This window comes from Chenopodium quinoa, unplaced genomic scaffold (assembly GCF_001683475.1).
Source record: "Chenopodium quinoa cultivar QQ74 unplaced genomic scaffold, ASM168347v1, whole genome shotgun sequence".
Classification (NCBI taxonomy): Eukaryota; Viridiplantae; Streptophyta; class Magnoliopsida; order Caryophyllales; family Amaranthaceae; genus Chenopodium; species Chenopodium quinoa.
Genome location: NW_018742616.1, coordinates 3,442,813 through 3,465,435, shown reverse-complemented (window position 1 = coordinate 3,465,435; position 22,623 = coordinate 3,442,813). Strand labels below are relative to the sequence as shown.

General features: G+C 39.1%; 1 protein-coding gene across 1 annotated transcript; it reads right to left on the bottom strand.

Annotated features, from left to right (window-relative positions):
• Positions 1-7,001: 7,001 nt before the first annotated feature.
• Positions 7,002-22,006, bottom strand: LOC110721656 (chaperone protein dnaJ A7A, chloroplastic-like). Its single transcript, XM_021900854.1, has 8 exons — positions 21,790-22,006; positions 20,442-20,588; positions 16,145-16,286; positions 15,979-16,036; positions 10,764-10,806; positions 8,628-8,676; positions 8,344-8,424; positions 7,002-8,259 (listed from the first exon to the last, which is right to left on the bottom strand). The coding sequence occupies exons 2-8, from the start codon at positions 20,546-20,548 to the stop codon at positions 7,411-7,413; spliced, it is 1,329 nt and encodes a 442-aa protein (XP_021756546.1). The 5' UTR covers positions 20,549-20,588; positions 21,790-22,006; the 3' UTR covers positions 7,002-7,410.
• Between the last annotated feature and the right edge of the window lie 617 nt (positions 22,007-22,623).

Genomic DNA, 22,623 nt, shown 5'->3' with positions numbered 1-22,623 from the left:
ACGGCCTTCGCAAGCCGCTTGATCGGAGAAACAAAGAGGTAAAGGCTGCAAAAGCTATGGCCGCCTCTGACTGTGATAAGGCAATGTTTCAAATTGCCCAAAATGAAGTTCTGACAATTGATATTCTTTATTATCAGGCGCAGGCTGCCGCCGCTATCCGGGCTCAGTTAGAGGCGGCCCAGAAGAGGAACAGCGAGCTGGAGGCGACCGTCTCCAATCTCAAGGCCGAGCTTAAACCTCTCCGCCAAAAGATGCTCTCATACGAAGCCATGGAGAAATCCTTGGCTAACGTAAAGGAACGCCTGGTGACCCAGGAGAAGAGTCTAACTAAAGAGCTCTCGGAGAAGGCTGAGCAAGAGAAGAGAGAGCTCGTCCGAGAGATGATGGAAGACTCTTCCCAGATCCAGCGCATGACCTGGAGCCGCCTCTTCCCCAGTGCCGACTTTGCCTCGTGGGAAAAAACGTACCGCCAGTGTTCTGAAACATATAATCAAGAGATCCTGGCGGCTGCTGAGGACGAGGCGTTGGAGGAGGCCTTGGATGGGGATGAGCAGCCGATAGTGGCGCTTGTGCCACTTGGGGGCAAGGCATCGAAGAAGGATGCAGCTGAGGCCGAGTCTAACAAGGGGAATGCTGACCAGGCGGACGCTGCTAATGTTGAAGACTTGCCCCCTTCTTAAGCTTTTATGTCTTCTTTCACGGCCTGCGTGCCGTTTGCTTGTATTTACCTGGCCAGGGGGCCGGGGTTCTGAATATTTTATTTTGCTTGAAATTTGTCTAAGTGTTGAATATTTGATATTGAATTGTACACTATATCGACTGTTTTGCATGGCCGATTGTAGACAGGTACGGATGGTCCGCCTATGCCCCTGGACGACTGGTTGTCTGTTTCCAAGCTGGGCGATCAGTCGGCCATTTATTCAATCGGTATTGGTCCCGTTTAAAAGACTGGATTACCTTTAGGCAGGCGGTCCTGTTGTTAGTAAAATTAACCAAGTAAGAAAGGGTTTTCTTACTTAGACTTGTAGGCAGTCTATGACTGGATTACCTTTAGGCAGGCGGTCCTGTCATTTGTAAAATTAACCAAGTAAGAAAGGGTTTTCTTACTTGTGTTTTTTTTGCTATAGGCAGTCTAGGACGACTGTTTCCTATCAGTGTGAATAGGTGTTGTATGAACTTTTTAATTTCATACTAAAATTTTTAAGGGGTGACTAAGTAAATATGGCTCTTACCTAGTCGCCGAGTGATTGAGTAGTAGAGGTATCAAGCGGTGGGTACCGGTTGTTCCCCTTTATTCGCCAATGTTTGTTGGCTATTAACTCGAAGGGAAACCTAGTAGGAATAGTAGTTTGAATGCCCTTGTTTGTCAAAAAACAGGTGGTCTATTCAAACTTTTTAGGTTCCATACCAAGTTTGGGAGAGTGACTATGAGTTAACGTTGGTGTTACTCAGTCGTCCTCATTCTAGATTGAGTAGTAGAGGTACCAGGCGGCTGAGGCCGGCTGAACCCCTTGAAGGTTAACCTAGCAGGAGTAGTGGTTGAGAGCCCCTGTTTGCTAAAAACAGGCGGACGACTCATACCTTTTAGGCTCCATACTAAGTTTGAGAGAGTGACTATGAGTTAACTTTGGTGTTACTCAGTCGCCGTCACTCCTGCTTGAGTAGTAAAGGTACCAGGCGGCGGAGGCCGGCTGAACCTTTTGATTCGCCAATGTTTGTTGGCTATTAACTCAAGAGGTACCCCCTGCATTTATCCCAAGTAATACAGGCGGTAATCCGACTCAGATGTCAACTGTTACCACTAGTTTGGTTAGTGATAAAAGTTATCCTTGTCTCAAAAACGGCTACGTGGTTGCCCTTGGGGACAGTCGTATAGGTGCCGTGTGATTAGTTTATAGAACAATGTTCCACCCAAAAGGGAGCTGCTCTCTGCGACGAATTTCATCCGGATGGATGCCGTCGGACGCCTGCTATAATGTTGGGACAGGTCGAATTGAATTTTTATATTTTGATCAGTTGGCTTGACGCCTGGTCTGATCATGTTTTTTGATAGTTCTTGGTGAACTATATTATGTGAGGGTAGCCGGTCAAGCGGCGTGCCCCTCTTAAATTAAACATAGAGAGTGGCCGACTGTTTGTCAGTTGGCATGCCCCTCTTAAAATGAATATAAACATGGAGAGTAGCCGACTGTTGGTCAGTTGGCATGCCCCTCTTAATACAAAATTGAATAGTAATTTGCAACTTTATTCAAGTAGTCCTTGACTTTACATTTTTTTTTTAAAAGAAATATTTCTTAAGATTATCTATGTTCCAAGTTCGAGGTAACGGCTGGCCGTCTGGTGTTTCCAGACGGTAGGTACCGTCTCTAACCTCTTCATATATTCGGTAGGGGCCTTCCCAGTTGGGATTTAGCTTTCCAGACTCGTTAGCCCTACCAACAGCTTCCATTTTTCTAAGTACAAAGTCCCCCACCTTGAGTGGACGCCTGTGCACTTTTCTGTTGTATGATCGAGTCATTCTCAGGCGGTAAATCTCATGGCGTAAGACAGCATTGCCTCTCTTTTCAGGGAGTGAGTCTAACGCCAGGCGCATGGCTTCCCAGTTTGCCTCTTCGTCATATAGCATTACTCGAAGAGTCGGCTCGTAGTGTTCTATTGGAAGAACAGCTTCCGCACCATAAGTTAGGAGGAATGGAGTTTCTCCAGTCGCCCCTTTTTCAGTCGTCCTAATGGCCCAGAGAACATGTGGTAGTTCATCCGCCCATAGGCCGCCAGACAACCTGTTAACTTCTGAACCTCTCGGACGGTACGGGGCGACTGCATGCGCCAAAAAGTAGGGCTTTAATTTTTTAACAGCCATGAAGAGTGCAAGGCCAAACTTCTCCACTAAGGGATACCTCAACTCGGCATTTTTCAGCACATGGATGACAAAGTAGACCGGGAGCTGACAGCCGTCTCTTTCAGCAAGAAGAACAGCGCTTAACGCATGATCAGAGACGGCCAGATACATGTAAAGTACTTCTTTGGGCAAAGGCCTGACTAGCCTCGGCAAGGAATGCAAATGAACTTTCAATTTTTGGAAGGCCGCCTCATCATCCGGCCCCCATTCAAACCTTGCCTTTTTCTTAATTGCCTGGAAAAAGTATAGGCATTTGTCGCCTGATCGACTTAGAAATCTTCCCAAGGCCGCCAGACAACCTGTTAACTTCTGAACCTCTCGGACGGTACGGGGCGACTGCATGTCAATGACCGCCTGCACCTTCTCAGGGTTCGCCTCTATTCCTCTCTGATTAATGAGAAATCCGAGAAATTTCCCAGACTCAACTCCAAAGACACATTTCTTGGGATTGAGCATGACATGGTGCCGCCTGAGTGTGGCGAAAGTTTCTCGGACGGCTCCTCTGCCAATGACTGCTATTTTTTATCTTTTCTTGCGGCCCCCATCTGGGATGCCTTTCTTTTTTTGCCGCCTGCTTCTTGAACAGGCGCATTATCCTTGACATTGTCAATCTTTCCTCCACTGGACCCAGCGGCCATAACAGTGGGCTTGACATCCGAGAGATAGCATTCTCGTGCAATCCTCTGATCTCCCCTTAGGGAGCCGACTGTTCCATTGTCCCTCTCAAACTTGAGCAACATAAGAGATGGGATTATTACAGCCTTGGAATTATTTAGGGTTGGTCGTCCCAGAATCATGTTGTAGGCCGAGAGTTCTTCTACCACCAGGAACCGGACTACCATGTGTCGTCCTTCCCCTTTTTCACCCAGGCGGATGGGTAGATCTACTCGTCCTACAGGGTGGACGACTCCTCCTCCAAACCCTACTAAAGGGTGGGAGGCCGGATGTATACAATCAGTTTTGTACTTCAATTTTGACAGACATTTGCTACTGATAAGATCTGAGGAGCTTCCGGTATCTATGAGGATTCGGCCAACTCTCTGATTGGCCACTTTACATTCAATGACGATAGGGTCGTCATGCGGCCCCCTGACCCCTCCTAGATCTTCTTCAGTAATGACAATCTCAGGAAATGAATTTTTGGAGGGCCGTTCTGGGTGAACAGAATTTACATCTAGCCGCCTGATATTGTCTTTGTTGCCCCTAATAGTGGGACCTCCTCCTGCGAAGCCGCCTGCAATAGTGTAGACGACTGCATCATCTGTATCAGAGCTGTCGGCCTGTTGATTCTTTTTGGCCGACTGTTTTTTCGAGGAAGTGCTCCCCGTGGATTTCTTGACAAAATAGTCAAGATCACCTTGCTCAGCCAGGCGGTCTAGATACCGCATGAGACTGATGCATTCGTTGGTGTGATGACCAACATCTTCATGATAATCACAAAATTTATCTTGGTTCCGGTTGCTTGCAGAACCCTTCATGGGGACCGGCTTCTCAATAGAGATCCGTCCCTTGATTTCGTTTAGGATAGTTTGGCTATCCTTGCTAAACGCATACTTTGGGGAGTATGGTTTGAATTCTTTTTTCTTCTTCTGGGCCGGCTGTTTAGAGGAATCAGCCGCCCAGACCTCTTTTCTCTTCTTTTCCTTGTTTGACGACTGTATCTGTCGTCCTTCTTTTTTGTCGAACTTTTTCCCGTCCGACTGTTTCACTGTACTACAAAGATCAGTTGCCTGTATATAGGCTTCTGCTTCAATCAAGGCCTCCTGAAGAGTCGCCACCCTCTTTCGAACCAGATCAAATTTGAAGGTCGACCCGTCTTTGAGACCCCTGAAAAAGTCAGTATAAGCTACCTCATCCGGTAACCCTTGAATCTGTATTCTCATCAGGTTAAACCGCCTGATGTAGGATCGAAGCCCCTCCTTCTCACCCTGCTGAATTGTTCCCAAATCAAGGGTCGTCTTCTTCGCAGGAATGTTCATGGCGAAGTTGGAGGTGAACAAGTAAGCAAGCGTCCTGAAGTTGTTTACACAACCAGTCGGCAGGTTGCCGAACCATTGCTGTGCAATTCCTTTGAGAGTCGCTGGAAAACACTTGCACCAAGTGGGATCATCCAACCCTTGAAGGTACATTAGGTTGGAGAATGCCATCAGATGATCTTCTGGGTTAGTAGTGCCATCATAGGCGCCTACTAACACATTTTTCACTTTGGCCGGCTGAGCGGCTTCAGTGATTTCCTTGGAGAAGGTCGACGGCTGTTCACCAAGTCTAAGCAACCGTAGCTGCCAGTCCAAAGGTTGGACATTTTTAGCTGCGTGTCCACCAAACGGAGGTGGCTGCATAAAATACTGTTGCTGTGGTACAAACGGTAAGTTTGGTACCGCCTGGTCGCTATGAAAGCCTGACTGACGGGAGGTGCCGCCTGACTGACTCTCATGATACGACTGAGTATGCCTCATCGAGGTATTTCGCAGACTGTCTTGGAAGTATGAAGTAGAGGCCGACTCTGACAATCGGTCACTCTTCTTCTGCTCTAGCAGTAGCCGAGCGTCTGTGTATGTTTTCCTCGACCCGTCCGCCTGAATATGACGAACAGGTTTCCTATTTCCTGGAGTAGGAAAACGGTATTTTGTGAAATCAAGGGCAGGTTGCCTAGATTTAGGATGAGGGGTCGCCTCTCGCCCTTGAACTGGCTTCCTCTTCCGTGAAGTGGAGGGTTTCTTAGCCGACTGCTCCTTGTCCAGAGCAGGCGGCTTCTTGTTGATCAACTCTTGAATTTCTCCCTTGAAGTCCCTCATGAAGGTCATGAGTTCGTTCCTTGTGATGGGAGCAGACCCATCAGTCGGCTGCTGCCGAACAGGCGGTGCGCCTGCTGGCTCACTTCCAGTTTGAAGATGTTCCCGCTCCCTCCTTTCGGTATGACGGGTACGTCGGGCCCTTAGGGTCCTGTCTGAAGCTGTGTGAGCTTCAACTTCAAATTCATTCTCAGTATCGCGGTCCGACTGAACTTGAGGGTCGTCTAGGGGACGCCTCTCTTCAGGAGTCGGTACAGACGCGGATGCCATCTCAGAAGTACTCTCCCCACAGACGGCGCCAAAATGTTTCGGGGTTTTCTGGTGTCCTGCGGGAGAGTTACAACACCCAGACTGGAACCGGACGCTTGTACCTGCAAAACAACGAAGACTCCTTGTGGTAGGAGCTCCGCCTCCACCGATCAAGTCAGTACTTGTTTGAGGAGTAATAAGTGCGGAAATTAAAGGGGGGAGATCTGGTTCCTCTAGAGGAGGAGTGATCAATGTGTTTAGACTTCTCTAGGTGAGAGTCATTAATGTGTAATCCGTGTGTTGTTTTCGAGTCCTCCCTCTCTTAATGAGGATTAAGAGGGGTATTTATAACCTCGGGAAGCGTGCCACTCTCTAGGTTTAGGGTAAACCTAGGGCTGACTGGGCCTCTAAACAGGATTGGGCCTTGTTGGCCGGTTTTCCCATTTGGCATGGGTGGACACGTGCCGTGTCTCAATTGGTCCGTAGAGGACGTATCTGTGATTGACACGTGGCAGGCTCCTATTGGCCTACGTGAAGGACACGTGGAGGAACCTGGTTGGTCCACTTGTCAGACGGTGATTGGTGGATAAAAATCCCCTAATCACAACCCGCCACGAGTCAACCCTGAAACCGATTTGAGGGTTTACATACACCTCCAGGTACACACATTCCTCTTAACGTGTGGTTTAGGTTCATCCCGAGAGGCTTGCCTATTTATAACGAGAAAGCCCCAATTTATCATCATGATAAACAAAAATCATTTATCAAGTGACAATTTTGCAAATAAATCAACAAAAAAAAAATTCAAATCAGCATGACATTTTATAAATAAAGCAACATTTATGAACCCACAATTAATAAAAAGTTGTTAATTTATTTACGAAAATATCACTAGATAAACAATTTTTTATTCATCATAATGATACTTGTATTTTCCCTTTTGCGACAGCTATAAAATTCGTGTATTTCTAACATATCACAGTTTTTTTAGGTTTTTAAGGGACATTTTATATTGGGTTTTTTAGAACTTAAAGAGCAGAATCTTAAATTCGGAAAAGAGATAGAGTATCAAGATAAACTGACAAGGAATAATAGTGATGAGACCTTGTTCATCATTCTCAGATAAAATATAATTTGCTATAACCGCTACTGTTATCTGCCCAGAAAAAAAAAAACCTTTCACCAGTTTCTAAATGGCTATAGCACCAATGAATATACAATATTCCAAGCAAAGTCAAAAAATTGAAACAAAAAGATGTGACATAACAGTGAAATTGAGAATAAATACCTAAGTTGTTTCCTTCTTCATAAAGTTCGTATACTAGGTACAACAAAATTCGCCTTGGGAAATATCCCTATTCCATCTACTTCAGCTAATTTCGGGGTTCGTAATGAGATCAATCATAGAGGGGAAGTCGAGCAAAATCACCATCGGCACAAAATAATACCTTTTCTAACTTATCAGTTGAGCTATCTTTTACTATTGGGAGCCTTGGCTTTATTTAAATTAGCAAGCTCCTCAACAAGCTTCTTTTCATCATCACTAAGACGTTTTGGAATTTCAACTTGCACTCTCACCAGCTGATCCCCTCTAATGTTGGGCTTGTTCAACAATGGCACACCTTTCTTAGCCATCACCAAAGTTGTCCCAGGTTGTGTGCCCGGTGGTATTTTCATATCTACTGACCCGTCCACAGTTGGGATCTTCATAGTTGTCCCAAGGATGGCATCAATGTAAGAAACTTTGCAGGAGTAGAGAATATTTGTATCGTCCCTTTTCAAAACAGGATCAGGGATGACATCAATGGCAACAAACAGGTCTCCAGGGGGCCCACCTCTCCTTCCAGCATTACCTTCTCCTCGAACTCTCAGCCGACTACCGGCATCAACACCAGCTGGGACTTTTAAGCTAATGCGCTTTGATTTTCTCACCCGTCCGTCACCACTGCAGGTATTACAAGGAGTTGAATTCTCCCCAGTCCCGCCACAGGCTGAGCAAGTGGAAACTTGTTGGAAAACACCAAGGGGAGTGCGTGCTGCAGAGATGACCTGTCCTTGGCCGCCACATGTGCTGCATTTGGTTGGCTGAGTACCAGGTTTGGCACCTGATCCATTGCAGGTACCACAGGTCTCCAGACGACTTATGTCAATATCCTTCTCAATGCCAAAAATGGCTTCTTTGAAATTAAGCACCAGATTGTAAACCTGATCTTCGCCTTCAGTGGCCCTGTTTCTAGCACCTCGTCCTCCCATTCCCCCCATTCCCATACCACCAAGGTCAAATATAGACTCGAATAGGTCGAAGGGATTTGTGAAATCCTGTTGAAAGCAGCAAAACTTTAATACCAAGAATTCACAACCACCAAAAAATAAATGGAGTAAATTGTTAAAAAGATCATTTACCCCTGGGCCACTTGCAGCTCCTTTAAGACCAGCCTCCCCATATCTGTCATATATAGACCGTTTCTCATCATCTGACAAGACCTACAAATAGTATTACCAGTCAACTTAGTTTATAAAGTGGGAGACTATAAATCACAGTAACCTAAAGACAAGAATCAAGTGAGCTAAAAAAAAAGAAAGAGAGTAAAAAAAAAAAAAAAAAAAAAGTGAGCTACAAAATGTGCAACAGCCGGACAACTTGACAATGAAGGGCAGCACAATGAAATTAACGTTATCATACATACCTCATAAGCATTGCTGATATCTTTGAATTTCTGCTCTGCTCCAGGCTCTCTACAGTACGAATAAAGCAAGATAACAAGGTTAAACTTAAACAAAACTCATATGTACAAGATAAGCTCACAAGAAAGGAACACCTGAAATGAGTAAGAAAAAAAAAATCTATTTTGAGACTAAACAGTTTATTAAGAGAAACATAGAGCTGAACATGACAAAGGGTATGATCCACAAATCAGTGTATGATTAATAGCATTGGTAAAAGAAGGAAATGTGTGCAATCCAACATGCAACTTCTGGAAGAGTTTATAGCTTCCCTATATGGAGTACAGACAAAACATCAGTTGCATGTGACATTTGCAAAACAGAGTTTAATAGGAACACAAGATCAGTGAGATATGTCAGCATCAAAAGGATTGAAGCTGTGGTCTGGTCATGTAAATTATACATCAGCAACAGCAGTACAGCTCTATATCCCAACTATGATAAGGTCAAACAGCCATTAGAAGAGCTTACCAAATTTATTATTTTCTTCTCAAGGATAAAACCCAAATCATTTAGAAAGACATTTAAGATTTCTTCAAAGTTCAAACTAGTATGTCCCATTCTTCAGTTGTGTCAAGCTGACTTTCTTAGTGAGACACTGCTATCAGAGGTCTTGGATAGTATAACACCTTCAAACTCAGAAGATACTGCACTCCTCGATGAAACCCCAAATGCCAGACTATGAGACCTTTTTACACAAATAAGGAGGCAATCAGCTCCAATGTGCTAACTACCAAACTTAAATGTTTAATAAGACATTATGAGACCTTTTTACACAAATAAGGAGGCAATCAGCTCCAATGTGCTAACTACCAAACTTAAATGTTTAATAAGACATTCAAGGATGCTTAAAAATCCTAACTCATCGTATCTCACTATTTCAGCGAGTACAGTTATTCACTTGCACTGAGTAGGCCATCTCAAATAGGCATCACCATCCTATCACAAGTCCAGTGTTACACCTTCGCCTTTAAACTTACAAGTTCCAGTACACCCTGATGAAAGGCCAAGTGCCAAAAATAACAAGAATTCAGAACAAACTAGGTAGCAATTACTTTAATGTACCTATATGCTCTTAGTTTGTCTAATGGGTAGTTTCTCTTGCTGATATTATATAATTTTTTATTTAGACCCATCCCCTGCTTCATACTGCCATTCTATTGTGCCTACTTGTATTTCTTATTTACTTTCGTTTAAGCGGACTCAATAGTAATCGACTGTTCACAAATCTGAAAGGACAGGCGGACAGGACAGCATGATCCAAATTAAACAGCAGCTTTCCCATGCTGTAAGAAAGAAGGTGAAGATTGCTGCCTTCACCTTTTCTAGAAGTAATGTCAAATCATATTTTCTCATTGAAACTTCAGGAGGCTGGATAAAATAAATTGCTGAAAGCCTTAAGGAAACTAGAACTCAAACACAACAGAGAAAATTGAAATAACATTCACCTGTACTTTTATGGACTAAACAACCAAGTGCTCAACTGGGAGCCCTGAAGGTGCACAGAAAGAAATGTAATCACCAAGGTTGCTTCTCGTGAAACATTAAAATGAAAGCCAATTTACTTCCATTAAAATCATTCAAACAATTTTATGGGCACAACTATAGAACCTCTTCCCTCAACTACCCATAATGATGCATGAGAAAAGTGATAGATAAAATTAATCGGACAAAAAAAGAAACAACAGCAACAACACACACAGTTGACCGTAAGTAGCTAAAGTATACAGAGAAAATCAAATACTGAATAGTTACTCATAAAGTAAGAAAATCAAATCGCCCGCATTCATAGTAAAATACTTCCTCCGTTCTTTTTTACTTGACATGCTTTGACTTTTACACTGTTCATCACTCCTCCTTTGACCGTATTTTGTGAATTATATGTAAGGAAAAAGATATTCATGTGAGATCTTGTTAGATTTGTCTCAATAAGTATTATCACAATTTATAACTTTTATAATTTTTACTTATAGAGAAATAAAGTTATTGATGGTTAAAGTTGTGCATCGGCAAGCGTGATAAAAAAACAGGTCAAGTAAAAAAGAACAGAGGAAGTAGAAAAATTGTGCAAAAAAAGAAGTTGGGAAGAAATAACTCACTTGTTAACATCAGGATGGTAACTCCTTGCAAGCTTCCGGTAAGCTGAACACAAAATAACATTATTTCCTTGAAGGCAAGAAATGTAACACTTCAGCTAAAAAGCAGATAAATGAGCATGAGGTATGAATGCCATAACAGAATAGGATAAAAAGTGAAATTGGGAATATAAATCCTTTCAGGATTATATAATATCTCAATAAAAAAAAAAATTATTCAAATGAAATGAAAGACCAACAGGAGCTCATGACTGGGTCAAATAAGGATCAAAGGCAATGGCTTCATTCTTGAGAACAGAGAAGCTAATATCTTCAGATAATTTGCATAAACAAATAGAAAATATCACATAGCTTCATGACATTCTGTCTTTCATTTAACTTTTCATCTAATAAATTTTGCTCCTAACTAGACTACTCCAGATTGGCCAAGACATAGCACAATGCAAATTTACTCCACTTCAGCAAAGCACAATAAAATCCTGCTTGGTTAAATTATAACATTTCACAGTTTGCAAGAAATTTTTAAAATATAGGAAGCAGAATTCCAGTACGGATAAGTCTCATTGACAACTTTGAACCTCCCACTCCCCCCCCCCCCAACCACCACCAGGCAGAGAAAGTAGAACACCAGGAGGGACTTCACATGATCAATCAAACTATTTTCTCTTAATGTCTTGGCAATGAAAGGACAAGGGAAAACAAGTCAGAATTTCAGCCAAAAAGGCCTGGGCCTCTATCACAAATTAGATTTTGCACTTTCATTTTTCATGTGTCCTATATTAGCTTTTACAATTGTATTTTTGAAAATTCCACTGTTAATTTAATGTCTCACTTCCCACTACCAAAAAATTAGAACCCCACAATCCCTCAAATTCAAATATTCTGTTATCTAAACAACTTATCATTAAATAATATTATTCACATCTACTTTTTTAATTAAATAATATTCAACTCTCTCCTCCAATAAATTAACTATTGATAACTAAACAACTTATCATATATCACTTAAAAATATGTGCCAATATAAGTTTCAAAACAAATGTGGGATAAAGGGAATAACAATCAACAATACAATCGAGAATCCCAAAATGACAGAGTGAAATCCAACAGCAGGTCAAGCAGACGGAACAAGATAGGATAGAAATGGACTTGGGGTTCAATCTTTTTCACTAGAAAACTCCTAATCTGAATTAATGACTATCTGAATTTATGTTTCCTTAAAAAATAACCAAATTAGGGTGACAAGAACAAAGGCTACTTTATCTTGGATCTTGTCTCACAGATTTATAAGTATCTCTAAAGAATGTTAGATAATCCTTCAACTAACAATAAATAAAGTCCTTATAAAAGAATAACTCAATCCACATCAAAACACAATATTATATGGTGATTCCATAGCACCTGAAAGGTTGCGAAAAAAAAAATCTCTGTTATGACTATGAACAAGCATCCATTGACCATACATACCTACACTAAAAAACAGATGGTACAATTCAAAGACTCACTTCTTAAAAGCAAAGGACACCAGAGAATCAGAGACCAAGAGTAGATAGACACTATCAGACATTTAACATGGAGGTCAGATCCTTCATGAGCAGCTTAAATCGGATGTGATTGATAATTATTTCAAATGAAAAGACTACCAATTATCACCTAAGCCTTCCTTGACCTCCTTAACACCTCCCAAGTCCTTTTATCCAACAAAACTCATCTACAAATTGTATTGTTGTAAGGAATTTATCATCAAGCTGTCCAATGCTCAATATGGGTAAACAAACTACCTATATAGAATTTGTAGATGAGTTTCCTTACAAACTACCTATATACCTTACAAATTACCTAAAGTGTTTACCCATATTTAGCATTGGATAGCTTGATGATAAATACCAAACTACCTTACAAACTATATAGGTATTTGTTTACAAACTACCTATATACCAATGATTTTGTTTACAAACTACCTATATACCAAATTACCTTACAACTTGTTTACAAACTACCTATAGATGAGTTTCCTTACAAACTACCTATATACCAACAAACTACCTATATAGCATTTATCATCAAGCTGTCCAATGCCAATGAAATATTAGAGGGTACTTTTGGCACTTCACCTAATAAAGATAAAAAAATAGAGGATAAATGGGTGATTTCCAGGTAACATTAAATGGTAAAAAAGGAATTGGGAACTATATTTAGGACCACCAAAAATGGAAATGGGAACTATATTTTAGGGACGGAGGGAGTATTTGTTCACAGCACACCTACATATATAGAAGGCTTGTCCCTTTGATATGGCAGAGTTTCCAGAATTTCTGCCTCATGATCTTTAATCAGAACAGAAATTTTTATAATAGCTAGAGACAGATGTGCAGCAGGGAGATGACTGCAAATAAAGGAAACTTGGCAAACTATAGAGTTCATTACCAAAAGCAATTTTAAGCCCACAGCCATCAAAAGTGACTAATTTCTCCGATATTTCAGATCCAATACCAAGAAATTCTACAAAAGACATTGCATCCACGTCTTACAACTTTCCCAATGTGATCAAGATATATACAAGTATTACAACTGATAATATCATGCACAGAATGAATGCACTCATCTGCTTCCATAACCCTTAAGAATGCGGAAAATCGGTTAACTGGCTTACAGGATTGTTTAAAATAGTAAAGGGAGGTATTGTCCTCTTCCATTTCCTGCCTCCCTAGCTAGGGCTAAGGAGGCAGTTTCTCAGGGAATTCAACTCCATACCATCCTCTTTCAAAAGTCCATTCTCTTGTATTTCAATCTTAGTTCTAATGCAAAGATCTACAATTAAGGAGTGTACAAAACCAGGTTCAATTTATAGTTAATCCATATTTTCAGTGACCTTTCACGTTGCAATATTCCAACTCGTAATAGTCATAAATTCATGTGGGTAGCTGAAACACAAAGCAGATAGCCTAACCTGAATGGATGCTTCAAAATTCTTAAAAGCCACCCTTAACCGAAATTCTTGGTTTGGTTACCCACATCTTCAAGTTGGACTATTAGGTTGTCAAGTTCATTTTTGGTTTTCTAAATTTTTTGCACAGCCCAAGTCTACATATCCCAATGCACGCCTTAATATGAGGATTTCACCCTTTGAATAAATTAAGCCTAGGCCAAATCTATGTTACTCGGACTCGGGCACCCATGTCCAACACGGGTACGCGTTCAAGTGTCCGACTCGGCTATTTTGTGAAAAAAATCTATGATTTTGAACTAAAATGAAGTGTCCAAGTGCCATATCCATGTCCGAGTGTCGAGGGTCCAACACGGGTACTTGAGGTATGAAAAGTTCGAGTAACATGCCAAATTATTTCAACCTTTTTCTACCTCGCATAAAAATAATCATATAATCAAGCCGCAACAACTGAAGACCATATACACAAAACCAATACTCTTTTACATTGCAGCCCTTCAATCATCAATACTTATGGTCACGAAGACTCCATCACTCGACATAGGCCCCGTAGGTAGATGAGAAAGAAAATGAAAAGCAAGGAAGAGGCAACACTGTTGTTGCACACATATATAAAAACAAACAGGCTTCTTGTGAAAACTTTCAAAAACTACACACGAGTAAATACTACGTACAAACCTACATCAATTAGTAATTTAAGAAGCTAAATGGAAACTTCTAGAAAGTGGAAAAAAAAGTTGCTCGAAAAACCAATCAAACAATTGCCTACAACATGTCATTATTTTCATAAAAAATAAACGAAATAAAGAAACTTTGGGAAGTAATCGGTATTGTAAAGGTGTAAAGGTCATTGCAAAGGGAAACGATGAGATGATTTTGGTGACATGACAAGACCGCAAGACTGGCTTCTTCTGTGATTTTCTTCAAAAAAATTTATGTCCATGGTCTTCCCAATTCATATCTGGCAAAGCAAGCTTCACTTAAAGCTTGTTGTTTTGCCTGGTCGTAGTCACTATCATCCCTAATATGGCTGTTTTCAAATGAAGGAATGTTTACATTACCAGCTGTTGGTAGTATGTGCCCTGGGGAAGACACGGTTAACCATCTTCTCTTTTCTCATTGGCACTATTGATTAGTCTCATATGGGATGAACTAAGTTCTTTTTGTAGAAGAAGTTCTTGTAGATTGGAAAAGAAGGAAGAAAAACAACTGGCTTGCCAAAGTGCACAAGATAGTTCTGTTGGCAATATCGTGTTTAAAAAGAAAGAAACAGCGAATTTTTGAGGGAACAGCTTACCCTACTCAAAGGTTTGAGCTCCTTTATATTTTTCATAAAAAAAAATTGCTTCACGACATCGAGTTGGCATGAGGTCCTCAAATGTGTTGCTTTGAAAAAAAAAGGTCCTCAAATGTTATTTATCCAATTGCCTCGTAATCAACTTATATTTTCACTATTTTCATGTAATTTGCAAAACAGCCACTAGCCATTTAATTGTAAAACCAACATCAGTCTCTCCTGTTAAGCTTATTGTAAGAATGGATCATCTACCAATAACTCACATCCCAATGTAGTCATAATTACATGCATTGTTGTCAAAATCGCGATCCGAATCGTAGGATCGTGCGATCCTACGATCCCATTTTAGCCAAACAATTCGAATCGGATGCAAAATCGCAGAGTAAGCAAGATCGTTGTAGGATCAGGATCGCACGGGATCAGGTAGGATCGTACAGGATCGGGTGGGATCGGACGATCCTGTTTTTCACTTAAATTATTATTGGATTGTACAGGATCGGTCAGGATCGGACAGAATCGTGCAGGACGGGCAGAATCGAGTAGGATCGATCAGGATCGTACGATCTTACTTTTCACTTATTAAAATGAGCCTAAAGCAATTAAACTTTTCTCTAAGCTAAGAAAATTACTATCCAACTACTAAAACTATAAATTTTACCATTTTTATGGCTTAAAAAATGTTATCTAATTATGTCGCAACCCTCTTATTACTCTTTTTATCAATTTTGTAGAATCTTACGATTCTATGATCCGATTTCACCGATTCAATCCTACTCCTCTCACCAATCCAAATAACCTTGATTACATGGGGATAATATGATTAAACAACACAACACGTGGTCCCCAGTACAAATTTTAACAAATCACAAATTGCCATCTTATAATGAGTATCATGGTAAAGTGAGAAATTCTCTTATTAAAGAAAACACCGAACACCAATAACATTAAGGTCATGAAGCAAAACTGCAACTCACCGCTTTTAATTTCTGATTTGCTGGCATTTCGTGATACTCCTAGAATTGAATAGAAGTCCTGTGAATTCTAATGTATGAGTACTTACATTCATGAAAAGATGAACAGATATTTAATACTTCGTAAAAAATAAGGTATGAAATATAGAAAGTGGAATGAGATACTCACAGACTCAGCTCTAACAATGAAGCGGAAACCCCTTTTATGGCATGGACTTCGAGCTGAACTCACATTAAATATCAAATGCACTGGTTCAGGGGAAAAAATGCTGGAACTCAGGGATTGAATCGCTCTTATCTTGCTTGGTCCACTGCAAACACAACAGTAAAGCAGCCAAAGTGCCGCATTTAAGTACAATATTATAAGATCAAGTCCCATGTTAAATTAATGAGAATAAGACACAAACATACACACAAACACACCTTTACCCAACTTCAACCAAACTAACAAGGCCAAAACATATTATAACCTGTGGCACCCATATATGAGGGTCAACTATAGGGGTCTATGTAAGAGTTTGTTTTTTTTTTTGTTAAAAAAATAAATAAAAAATAAAAAATACTTGGATGTAGAGTGATAAGTGATTGTATGATCATCATTACCAAATACATCTGATCATGGAGCCCAAGTCCAAACAATCACTTGTAGCTGTCAACGAGATCCCCTTCATTACTAATTTCAAGAGCCATAAACCAATTTCTTCATATCAAACTTAACTCCCTCCATCCAAACGTCTTTGACCTCCTTAAATGTGTCTCAAAACCACCATCACTCCCCCCCCCCTTCACCTCCCAAAACTAGATTAATAAAAGAAAGGAACTTCTGCTCTTCTGCCCATAGTTCTTTCCCCATTTGCGGGCATACACTGTAACATATCCTACCTCTTTCTTTCTTCTGCACAAGCAGAAGCACTCATTCTAATCCTCATTATTAACATTTACAACGAAAATATGGTCTGAAGTCCAATGAAATTTCAATGGCCATCTAATTAGACAGGAAAAGGTTTGGTGTGTGGACATGGTTAAGCATGAAAGACGTCTCAAGTAAATGCAACTCATACTTGGATGATATTAAGAGGTGAAAAACGGAAGATTAATTAAATTTGGGAATTCACTCGCCGAGAGGATTTTGGCTTGCTCAAGGAGGGTCTGCTTGCAGGGCAAGCTGCTCCATTAGTCTAACTCTACCTCAAACGACCGCATAAGCAACATATCCTACCTCTTTGACGCAACATTAGAATTTTTTACTTACATAATAACCTATTATTGCCATAACTAGAGTATTCTTCTCATGTTAGGAGAGAAGAAAAAAAAAAAAAAAAAAAAAAAAGCTTTTGGAAGATTTTGGAGAGCTTTTGTACACCATTATTAAACATCTTACACTTCTAGAGCACGTTTGTGGTTTTTTACTCTTTAATGACAAAGAAGAGATTTTTTTTTCACATTAAACCCTTTGTCCCTTCATTCAATCGTTTTCTTTGATCATTTTGTTGAATATACTATTGTTTGATTGGTATTTGATAGATTGCATTATCAATTGCTCTCTACAAGTGGTATCAGTCAAATAAAAGTCTAAATTTAGAAACAATCAACAATAAAGGATGCGAAATGCAAAGATTGAGAAGTTTCAATGGGAAAGATTATGCCTTTTGTAAGATGCAAGTTAAGGACTACCTGCCTGTACCAAAAGGTGTATCAACCTGACAATAAGGAGCTAATAGACAAGTGTTTGGGTGGTTTGATTGATATTGGCGCACATTTTTTTAAAAACTTTAATTAATCAAACCCCACTATATTCTGTTTTATATTCATCTTTAATCAACCAAACACCACCATCTTTTGTTTTTTTAATTCATTTCCTAAATACGTGTGTATATGACTAAAGGTAAATAGGACTATTAAGGGACAGATGGGAGTATTAATTAAGGGAAAAAGAAACACACACACATTGTATGTGTTATTGTTATTTAGCGATATATTTATTTGAAAAGAGTCGAAGGGTAACACTCACTAAAGCCAATAAAGAGTCAAAGGCTGGGAAACTAGAGTTGGTGCCCACTAATGTTTGACAGCCTTCTCTAAGAAAAGAAAGTGTGAGTTTATTTGATTAAGCATAAGTCCGAGGTTTGTGATACCTTCAAAAGTGATAAGTAGAAGTCGAGAATCAAATTGATAAGATAAAATTAGGCGCATTAAGTGTAATAATGGGTTTAGAAATACAAAATCACTTTAAAGAGGACCACTTCAAGAGAACCTTACATCAACATAATGGAACTATTGAGAGGATTAATAAGAAACAAATAGAACAATATAGGAATATGAGGAAATGACGACCTAACACATCATATTAGTCGGGTAAACAAAGGGCCGTCAGTTTTAAAAGTGTTATGGAATGGAAAAGTGGTGAATCTTTCTTAATATAATTTTTTGATTATGTTGCTTCAAAATAATTTTGTGAGGATAAAAACCCAAAGGTCAAAAAAAAGCTTCTTTATAGGATATTGTTATGAAAAATGTAGGTATCGTTTTTAAAAACCAAGAGGAAGGAAAATTTTGAGACACTACAATGTTGCTTTTAATGAGACAAAAATTGTATACGGATGTGATTAAAAAAATATGGAGTTTGAAGAGGAGTTAGTAGAGTTGGAGGGAATTTCAAAAGATGGCGTTCTTATTCCTCAATGGGATTGTACTTGCCCCACAAGCCACAACAACAATAGGCTTATGTTGATGCTCCACGTATAAAGCTAGTTAGATATTGTGAAGCTTGCTAGTATTTGGATATTGTTGCCTTGTTAGCTATATTTTCTCACTAGAATATACCGCAATTCTACATGGTAATCTAGATGAAGAGATAAATATGAAACTAAATGAATTTAAGTTCCAAGCAAGGAAACACAATATGCATGCTCAAAAGAAGCTTGGTTAAAGGAAATGGTACTAAAAAATTGACACTCTCATGCATAAGAGGAATGTATTTTCAAAGGTAAACGTAATTATGCTCACCTATTTACATTTGTTCATAATAATTGCACTATCTCCTTATTCGGTAAGTACATTATGACAAGAGACTATGTTACCCTTCAAATTTCCTTTCATGACCCTACTCACATCTCTTTGCTCAACCATACAAGGGTAGCGTCATATGTTTAACATTTTGTTTCCTCTTTATTAAACAATGTGCCTTTTAAAATAGTGCAATTGAATCGAACAAAGGAAGTACCATAAAGGGTGTAAACACTTGGAGTACCTCTCAAATATCAAAGGCAACAAAGAGATGGAATGACTTATTTGGGTTTTTAAGAGGATGAAAAGACAGCAAGGATGATTCAAACTAGGTAAAATGCCAAAGATCTTTTTTAAAAGTGGGTCTACATCCATCTTCAAGGTACGTCTAAGATTTCTCATGTGACTTACTTACCTACCATGGTTTAGGATTAGTCTAAGATAACCCCAAATTCCTGATAAAATTTTCAATAATAATTTTCTTGCCAATGACCATCGAATTCCAACCACCACTTGCTGTTGATGTGAGGTATGTAATTCTTATTCTCCACTCTTTTTCTCTCTTATATCTTCTCTTCGGTCTGTATTTCTCTCTATTCAATTTATCTTTCTCTCTTTGATTTTGTCTTTCAGTTTCAGTCATTCCCACTCTTTAAGTTTACTTGTTTATCAATCCGGAAGCTTCACCACCATTTAAAATGCACCTTTCTTTTATTGTCTCTTTCAGTCACCCTCATCTAGATAGGTTCCCCACTGAGCCAGTGACTAAAGTAGTCAATAAGGTTGTAAACCCCTCCTCAGTCCTTCCTCCCCCCCTCCCCCCCTCTCACCCTCCTCCCCCCTTCATATTTTTTTATTGTAATTACTGTTTCACCCCTGCTGTGAGTTTATGAGAAGTATAAGTTGGGTTTTTTTTCCTTACCAAAAAATAAATACGAGATAAATAAAAAATCAACTAAAATGGTGCACCTTGTATCCAAAAGGCATGCGTCTTAGCCTCTATCGACAAGAATAAGTGACTAAGGCCCTGTTCTATTCAACTCATGTTAACTTATTCCGATAAGTTCAAACAATTTTATACAAAGAAAAAAAAAATAGACAATTTTTTCCAGACAATATCATAGTCAAGTAGGACATTTTAAGACAGTAAATTTATTTTTGTCAGACAAAACTAGTTCATAAACTTCATACTGATAAAATAAGTTGAATGAAACAAAGCCAAAGTGTGTAACTAACGAATCAAATAAAAAAAATGTTCAATTCAGTTACATGATGTGAAATTATTGATGCTTAGTCAACAACGAACACTTCAAAAATTTTAACAATTGTGTAAGGAAACATCAAATTAATAAAGTAGATATTGGTCATTCAACATACTTAAGATTCTTGGTGTAAGTGTGTAACTTCAAGGGAAATTGTTGGGACATGAGCTTAATAAAAAGAATGTGCTGAATTCTCACCAAATTGAAATGGTTGCAAATTTACTTTCCACCGAATGACTTGACATAAGTAGGGGGCGAACACCCCACTGAACTCCCCATGTGGTTCCACAAGGTGAAAAGGCCATTTGACTTGCCAAAAGCTCACAAAGAGTACTGCCCAAGAGCCTGCAACTTGCAAGTGGTTAATTGCAACATCATACATAGAAAATATAGACTGAATCCCAACCAGGCACCCCACACCCTCTCCCTCAAAAGAAAATAATAAACAGTTGAAGGGACAATCGTCCAACATTGAGAAGATGAGAACTTGATCAATTAATCACATGTAAAATACATTGCTATTGCCTTGACTCCAACCAAACACTTGCAAAATATACCACTCCTCAAAATTGTCTCAATATCTATCTATCTAACATCATAAATCCAGTCTCTAAAATATATTACTCCCTCCATCCCAAAAAAAAAAAATTACATCGCTATATTTTTTACTTTGGAGTTTGGACATCCTAAAATATGTCGCACGGTTGCACCTGTCTTTTATAATTTCATCTTTCTACTTGCTTGGCCTTAGAACTTTTCTCACTTTTACCTCTCAAATATTGCCACAATCTGTTCTACGTAAACATTTTTCTTACATGCGCTTTTTCTCCTCCCCACCCACTTGCCACAAGAGAATATGTACCGACAAAAGAGCTAAGATCCAAAATAGGGGCTAAGGCTTAAGGGAGTATAAACCATGAAATCTAAGACACCAAAGGCCAACAACTTAATAGTATCTAATATCATGATCTTTATCCAATTTTACAACTTTATACCTGACTTCCAAAGAGAATAAGTATCCATCATCTACCTCAAATTGCTACTCTAAATATACCAATGATTTTTCTACAGTCATTAAGCAACATACTATTATCTACATTGCCCAAACCTACAACTAATGTCTAACCACTAATAAATGGTATTGATATACAACAAATAACTACTCTTTCCGAATGCTACTCGAATATCAATCTAGGTTCAAGCTCACGCTCAATTAGCCTCAATCAGTTCAGTTCGGCTCGTAGGCTCGAAAAACGCAGCACATTAGCAACCAAATTTGACTCAATTATAAATTTAGGCTCAAAACTTCACATAAACTTCTTCTAGCTTAAGAAATAACGTAAACTGCACATAGCAAAATTCTAGCAACAAAATTGCACATCAAAAGCATTCATAACTTCAGGAATTATAGCCAATAGTTCAAAAATCAACCTTAGAAGAACCCTAAATTCACTGTAATGACAATTAAACTGCCGAAAGTGAGAAATTGAACCCTGGATGGTAAAGTTAATACTGAGTGATTAAAAGATAAGAGAAAACATCTTACCTTAGAAGCTGCTTCAATGGAGGAGAGAAAGCTCAGAAGCCGCTTCAATGGAGAACTGAAGAGTATGCTTCAATGGAGGAGAGAGAAATTGCAGCGTAAAATGAACTGCTCTAAAGGGATAAAAAAAAAGGCAAACATAGAAGGAAGTTTAGTGACGTATACAGTATCAACCGTCTGATCTAATAATATCATCGGCGATCGTCCATTCACATTTACAAAGTACGAAGTAAGTTGAATGACGGAGCACTTATTACTCCGTATTTATTTCTTACCCCTGTTTACCTTAATTTTTTCGGCGTATCTTGTATGCGACTAGTTATACCATATTAATCAAGTAATTTTTATAATATTGACTCCTGTTTACCTTAATTTTTTTCCGTGTGACTTGTGTGCGACTAGCCACACCATATTAGTCAAGTAATTCTTGTAATACTGAGTAAATAATGTCTGAGTAACCCCTATAACACTAACCGAGTAACCCCTATAACACTTGACAAAGTAACCCTTGTAACGCTGACCGAAAAACCCCTGTAAGTCTGTTACCCTATTATGACTGGCCACACGGTGTGACTAACCACATATGAAACTTTTTATAATTTTTCTCACTTGAAATTATTTTACTAAATTAAATTTGACAAAAAAATTTTATTAAAGTTTCTAATTTTACAGATGGGTGCTACTAAATGCATATTGAATTTACCTAAATGCATATTGAATTTACCTAAATGAAGGACAACTTAAATTTCATTAAACTTTAAACTTCCAATACTACTCCTATTTTAATTAATCTTAAGCTTATCCTTATCTTTACCTTATAAAAAGTACAAGATTACT